This window comes from Chlorella variabilis (genome assembly GCF_000147415.1).
Source record: "Chlorella variabilis unplaced genomic scaffold CHLNCscaffold_6, whole genome shotgun sequence".
Taxonomy (NCBI): Eukaryota; Viridiplantae; Chlorophyta; class Trebouxiophyceae; order Chlorellales; family Chlorellaceae; genus Chlorella; species Chlorella variabilis.
In genome coordinates, this window is record NW_005435082.1 from 1,901,046 (window position 1) to 1,907,045 (window position 6,000).

The following is a 6,000-nucleotide window of genomic DNA, read 5'->3' on the forward strand; positions in this document are numbered from 1 at the left end:
CACTGCCCCTGGGCTGGGCAGTGAAGGTCGGGCATGTCTGGCTGCGGAGCCAGCGGTGTCACACCGTTTGGTCGCCTTTCAAGCATGCTGTCGAGGGAGGGAGCATCTGACTTCCCACAAAATGCTGCTCCTGCTTTTCAAGAAAGCTTGTTCCACCAGCGGCAGCAGCACCCCTTGGCGCTGACAGGGAGTGCAGGACGGGGCGGTGCCGTGCCAGCTGGCGGCGCCGCTAGCGCTGCTGCAGGCCGGACCTCCCGAGAGCCTCCCCCGTTGACCCCGACGTGCCGGAGCTCCTCTCTGCTCTCTTGGGGTCCATTTCACCACAGACGGCAGATTGCCTGGGGGGTCGGAGCTAAGTGGCTTACGCGGAGCAAGTGCGACGGCAGCTGACTCGAGCCAGGGATAAAATGGCGCGTTGATCACCCCATTCAATCTCTTCTCGCCTCCTCCCTCGGAGTACCTCGCTGCTTCCAGGATGTCCACCGTGAAGCTCCTCGCCCTCCTCCTCCTCTGCCTGCTGGCGTCGGCGTCGGCCAAGTAGGTCCCCTAATAAGTGCCTGTTCTGTCCAGCTTGTTCCCAGCGTCTGCAAGCCCTGGAAATGTTTGGCTGGGCTGTCAGGGAGGAGCTGCGGGGGGTGGCGTGGCCAAAACCGAAAGTTCGACCTGCGCAACAAGCCATCTGATGGATGGCGCCAGCGGTGGAGCTGACTCCATGCTTACCAACCGAACTGTCAACTCACCCACCCCATCCCGCCTGTGATGCATGCAGGAAGGGCGGCAGGAGGAATGACGACCGCCCCAGGAACGCCACCGCCCCCGCCCCCGGGCCGAAGCCCGCGCGCGCCAACCACACCCGCAACGGCACCGACGACTTCCCCCACCCCCGCTGGAACGGCACGCTGCCCCTGAACGGCACATTCAACCACACCGGCCTGTTCAACGGCACCTTACCTCGCCGCAACCACACCCACAATGGCACCGACGACCACCGCCCCTTCAACGGCACGGTGCCCCTCTTCAACCGCACCGACAACCCTGGCCGGGGGAGGGGCCGCGGCCGCGGCAAGTCTAGCCGCAAGTCTGGCCGCAAGAGCGGCCGTGACTGAGCTCCCCACCCCATCACCAGGTGAGGGAGCTGGCCTGGCCATGAGCAGCCTGCCTGGGGCTGCACTGTGGCAGTGCACGACTGGCTGCTCACCCGCATTTGCGCCCCCTCTGCTGCTGCGCAGGCCGGCGGCTATGTGCACTCTCACACCATGCTCCTCACCTGCCAAGATTTGTTGACTCATTCATGCCGACACTGCTCCCAATGACCACACACACTGCTCCACCATACATCTGCGCCTCCCGCACCCCTTTCCTGCGCCACCCATGCACCCCTGCCCTGCCTTTTTCCCGTCGGCATTCTGCATGCGCCTTCCATCACGCATGCGGGCGTGACTTGCTGCCATTCAAGCAGCCCGACCCTAAGCGTTGTCCATTCATTCATTAATCTGTACCGTATGTAAACAGCTGAAGCCGGCAGGACACCTCAAGGGAAGGGCATGCATCGGTGGGACGGGGAATAGTACACACGCTACACATGCTCGGTGCAGGGGGCTTTTCATAGCCGAAAGGGATCTCAGACATGGAAAAAGACGAAATGAGCCGCCGCGCTCCTCGCACTCATATGTATTGGGGATCGTTGGCCAGCGACGGCAAAGAATTGAGATTGGGCATGAGCCAGAGGCTTCGTCCGTTGTTTTGGCAGGCTGCGGGCGAGCAGCCTCAGGCGTGCCGCACAGCCGCCTCACGGCTGCGGCCAAAGCCATTGGCCGCGTCAGGGCTGGGGGCGAGTCTGCACCACGTAGAGGTCGTTGCCCACGAAGCAGCCCTCCACATCCTGCGGCAGCCGGTGGCAGCGGCAGGAGGAGAGGGCAAGAGTGCGCGTCGGCGCGGCCACGAGGTGCAGCACCAGCACAGTCGTCGCTGCCTGCTGGCAGGGCAACCTCCAGCAGCGCGCACCTGTGCCCCGCCAAACTCGTGCTCGAGGGCTGCAGCCACCGCCAGCAGCCGCATGCCCACCCCCTTGCGCACCTCCTCCGACACTGCAGGGGGGCAAGGCAGGAGCCAGCGGGCAGCGGTTACCTCCCAGCTGCCACTTGCGTTCCCCGCTGCCAGTTCGCCTTCCCTGCTGCCTCCACCCGTGGGCTCTGAAGCGGTGCTCAGGGGCGCTAGCCCCGTCCCTCACCCGCCCCACCCCACGCCCCCACCCCATCCTCCCCACCTGACATGGGCTGGCTGCTGCAGTCCACCACCCGCAGCTGCACCCCCGCCGCCGCCGCCGCCGCGGGCGCCTCTGCCACCGCCGCGTTGCCGCCGTTGGCCGCCACGGCGCTGGTGGGCGCATACACGGCCGCGTTGGAGGCAGCCACCACGGCGGGGCCGCCAGGCGGCAGCAGCGCCTTGGAGAAGTTGGCAAAGGCGGTGGTGGTGACGGCGGAGGTGCGCTTGTCTGCCTCCATGCGCCAGGGCGTGCCACGGGTGCCTGCGGGCAAGGGAAGAAGAGCATGGATGGCAGGTGCTGGCGGCGTGTGCGAGGTGCTGTGTGTGGTGGTGGTGGGTGAGGGTGGGGGTGGTGAGTCCACCACCACCGCCTCCCACTGCCTCGCAGCATTCCCCAGCCACAAGGCACACACCAGCAGTGTAGCTTGGCCAGCCACCCCACCTGACGCCAGCGTCTCTCCCAGCCCGGGCGCCAGCTCAGCAGACAGCACATCGGCGTCGCCCGTCACTGCAGGGCACAGCGGCAGGCAAGCCATCAGATCTCCCTTGGCGTGATCCAAGCGGTGAATTCCAGCCAAATTCCAGCCACAAGCCACAGCCCCTGCCAACGCCCCGCCAATCCATCTGCTGCACACAGATGCCTGTCAGCCCCCGCAAGGCTTAGCACGTTGCCCCACCTGGGTGCCGGGTGTGCAGCACGAAGCAGAGGTCAGGCGCCAGCTGGCGCTGCACCACTACAGCCATGCAGGAGGCCTCCTGGGGCACGCCTGCAGGCCAGCGGGGGCAGGTGGTCGCCTGACAGCGCTCAGGGCAGGGGGAAGGGGGAATTGGCAGGCGACAGCGCAGCAGAAGCTCGACAATTGAGGAGGGGGGCCCAGCGGGCAACATGGTAGAGCATAGGCAGCAGCCGGCGGCGGAGTCCCGCCAGCCTCCCGCCCTGCCACCCGCCGCCACCCACGCCCCAGCTCCCATCCCCACCCTGCCCCAGCCCCACCTGCCGCGTGCCGGCTCAGCACCGCGCGGCGGCTGAACAGGCTAGCCCACACGCCCGCCACCGCCGCCTGCAGCGCGCCGGGGTTGCCGCTGTCCACGTTGGGGATGGAGTCATACAGCCCGGCGCCTGCGGTAAAGGCAGTATAAACGGGCAGCATGAGCGGTACAAGCGCAGGCGGAACGAGCGGGGCAGGGGCCGGAGAGCCAGCTGGAGCCTGCCCCACCCAACACCAAAAAAAAACAAAAAACACCCCGGCGCCACCCCAACCCACCCGACATGCCCGCCAGGTCCTCCACGTTGGCCGAGCTGCGCACGATGACGGTGGCGCCCGGCTTGAAGGCGCCCGCCACGCGCTGCAGGGCCTGCCGCGCGAGGAGGGGCGGGGGCGGGAGGGCGGCAAGGGCGGCATGGAGGGTTGGGGGAATGGTGTGGACGAAGATGGGAGGGGTGACGGAGCAGGGGCAGCAGGGCATGTATCGAGTCGTGCATCACCCCACGGGCATCCCTGCCAGCCACTCGGCCCTCAGAGCGACCCTCAAAGCGGCTTCTGCCCACCGGCTAGCCAGGCACATGGGCCTCACCTGCTGCGAAATGGTCAGCCCCGCCAACAGGCCTTGGATGTCGCCGCACACGGCATCCAACGCGGCCAGCCCGCTGGCGCTGCCGCCGCCGCCGGCCTGCGCCAGCCCCGCCACGGCGCCCTCCAGCTGGCCAATCAGGCCCGCCAGCCGCTCCTGCTTGCCGTCGGCCGCCGCGGCCGCCTCCATGCAGCCGAAAGGCAGCACCACGCCGTCCGGAGCCGACATGATCGCCGTGCTGGTGCTGCTGCCGTTGGCGGCGGTGGCGGCCGAGGCGGCGGCGGTGCTGCATGCCGCCGCCAGGCGCAGCAGCTCGCCGCAGGAGGCTGCCTTGGCGCCAGCTGTCGCCACCGTGGCCTCCTCCAGCGGCACCACCGTCACGCTGCGCACCCGCTCCACGGCGCCCGCGCTGGCCGCGGGCCTGCGTGCCGCCGCGCCGCTGCCGTTGCTGCTGCCGTTCTTGCTGCTGCTGCCGTTGCCGTTGGCGGCGGCCCCGCCGGCGGCGGCGGCGGAAATGGACACGCCATCGGCGCTGGCCTCCAGCCGCACGCGTTGGCCCATGAGCGAATCGGCAGCCCAGGCCACCGCCTCATTGTCTTCACAAGTCACAAAGGGCACGCCCTCCTGCCGCGTGCGCACGCCTGTATTGCCGCGCAGGCCAGGTGTGCAGGCCAGGTGTGCAGGGTGTGGCAGGGGGCGCCGTCAGGAAAGGCAGGGACAGCCGAGCCGCTGCGCGACGCAGGGGGGCAGTCAAGGCTGCAGCAGCACCCCCCAAGCGACTGTTTCTGGGCTACATGTGGCAGGGGCGGGGGCGCACCCAGGTGGGAGAGGTGGGGCAGGTCGTGCTGCAGGATGATGCCGCGCAGGTTGGGCCCCAGCGCCGCCACCTCCTCATCCCCTGTGGCCCCCTGGACCAGCAGGATGGCGTCCTGCGCTTGCCAAGGGGCAGTGCGGCGTGTGGGGGAGGGAGTAGCGTCGAGGGAGTAGCGTCATCGGTGGGGCGGGGCAGAAGTCAGGGCGAGGCGGAGTTTGGCAGGTGGCGGCGTGAGTCCCCCAGCCGTGCGCCTGCAACCCCCAAGCCTGGCCTCCACTCGCCAACGAGGCCGGGGTGGAGCTTGCCCCCTCCAGCCCCACCCACCCCCTGCTGTTGTGCAGCGCTGTGCCCTGCTTGCCTGGCCGTGCGCCGCATCTAGGCAGCCGGGCTCCAGCGCCGGCACGCGCAGCAGCAGGCCCTCTGCGCTGCCCGCCATCACCACATCCCAGGGGGAGCCGCCCGCGCAGATGTTGGTGGCCTGGCGGGTTGGGTGGGTTGGGCGGGGTGGATAAGGGGTAGGTAAAGTTTTCAAAGCAAGCAGGCGGGCGGGCACACAGCAACTCAGGCGCTGCTGGTGCCAGAAGCCTGCGCCACAGCCTGTCGCATGGGGGTCCGCGTGTGGCAGCGCGCCGCGCAGGTGCCACACCGCCCCACCCCGCCCACCTTGATGAGCAGGGAGGAAAGTTTGGAGAGCTGGAAGACGAGGGAGGCGCGGATCTCGGCCTCGGTGAACACTGCGCACACGCAGGGTACACGCATGATCAATTGATCAGTTAGTAATCACTAAATTGTGGTAAGGGGGCAGGGGAATGAGAAGGTGCACGAAGGGGCGGGAAGAGCGCGGCAGTCGAAAAGGCCTTTCAGAAAAGGCCATGCCACCCTGCACTCTCAGAGACCTCCCTCCCTACACCCGCCCACCCCTCGCCCCACCCACCCATGTATCGCTCCACCTCTAGCCCCAGCGCCCGCCCCATGGCCGCCGCCCGCCCCGAGTAGGCATCCAGCATGAGCTGACTGTAGGCCTCGGTGAGGCGGCGCAGGCGCTGCAGCGTGGCCTTGAGCCTGTGGGGAGGGGAGGGGAGCGGGGCAGGGCGCTGTTGGAGTGTTGCCTGTGTCTAATGTGCGTGTGGTGGCGGTGCATACTGCTGGTGTGCGTTTACTGGGACATAGGCTGGGCTGGATGGCAGCCAGAGCAGCAGGCCAGAGCAGGTGGCAGAGGCGGCGCGCGGGGGCGCGGGGCTGGCGCCGCACCTCAGCGCGTTGTCCCGCTGCGAGAAGCCTCCCGCCTTCTGCCAGGCCTCCAGCTCGTTCTCAATGGCCATGCACTCCTGCGGGGCGGGGCGGGTGGG

General features: G+C 68.3%; 1 protein-coding gene across 1 annotated transcript in view; it reads right to left on the bottom strand.

The window, feature by feature from the left end:
• Positions 1–1,819: 1,819 nt before the first annotated feature.
• The window catches only part of CHLNCDRAFT_21770 (hypothetical protein), a gene marked incomplete at both ends in the record, with an annotated part of 8,401 nt that continues 4,220 nt past the window's right edge, over positions 1,820–6,000 (bottom strand). The window contains 13 exons of the mRNA XM_005849366.1: positions 1,820–1,882; positions 2,005–2,127; positions 2,415–2,527; positions 2,708–2,773; positions 2,943–3,032; positions 3,260–3,385; positions 3,531–3,621; positions 3,841–4,478; positions 4,655–4,771; positions 4,976–5,129; positions 5,315–5,385; positions 5,586–5,760; positions 5,903–5,961. Coding sequence (XP_005849428.1) covers positions 1,820–1,882; positions 2,005–2,127; positions 2,415–2,527; positions 2,708–2,773; positions 2,943–3,032; positions 3,260–3,385; positions 3,531–3,621; positions 3,841–4,478; positions 4,655–4,771; positions 4,976–5,129; positions 5,315–5,385; positions 5,586–5,760; positions 5,903–5,961 — 1,886 coding nt within the window. The remainder of the gene's footprint in view (positions 1,883–2,004; positions 2,128–2,414; positions 2,528–2,707; positions 2,774–2,942; positions 3,033–3,259; positions 3,386–3,530; positions 3,622–3,840; positions 4,479–4,654; positions 4,772–4,975; positions 5,130–5,314; positions 5,386–5,585; positions 5,761–5,902; positions 5,962–6,000) is intronic.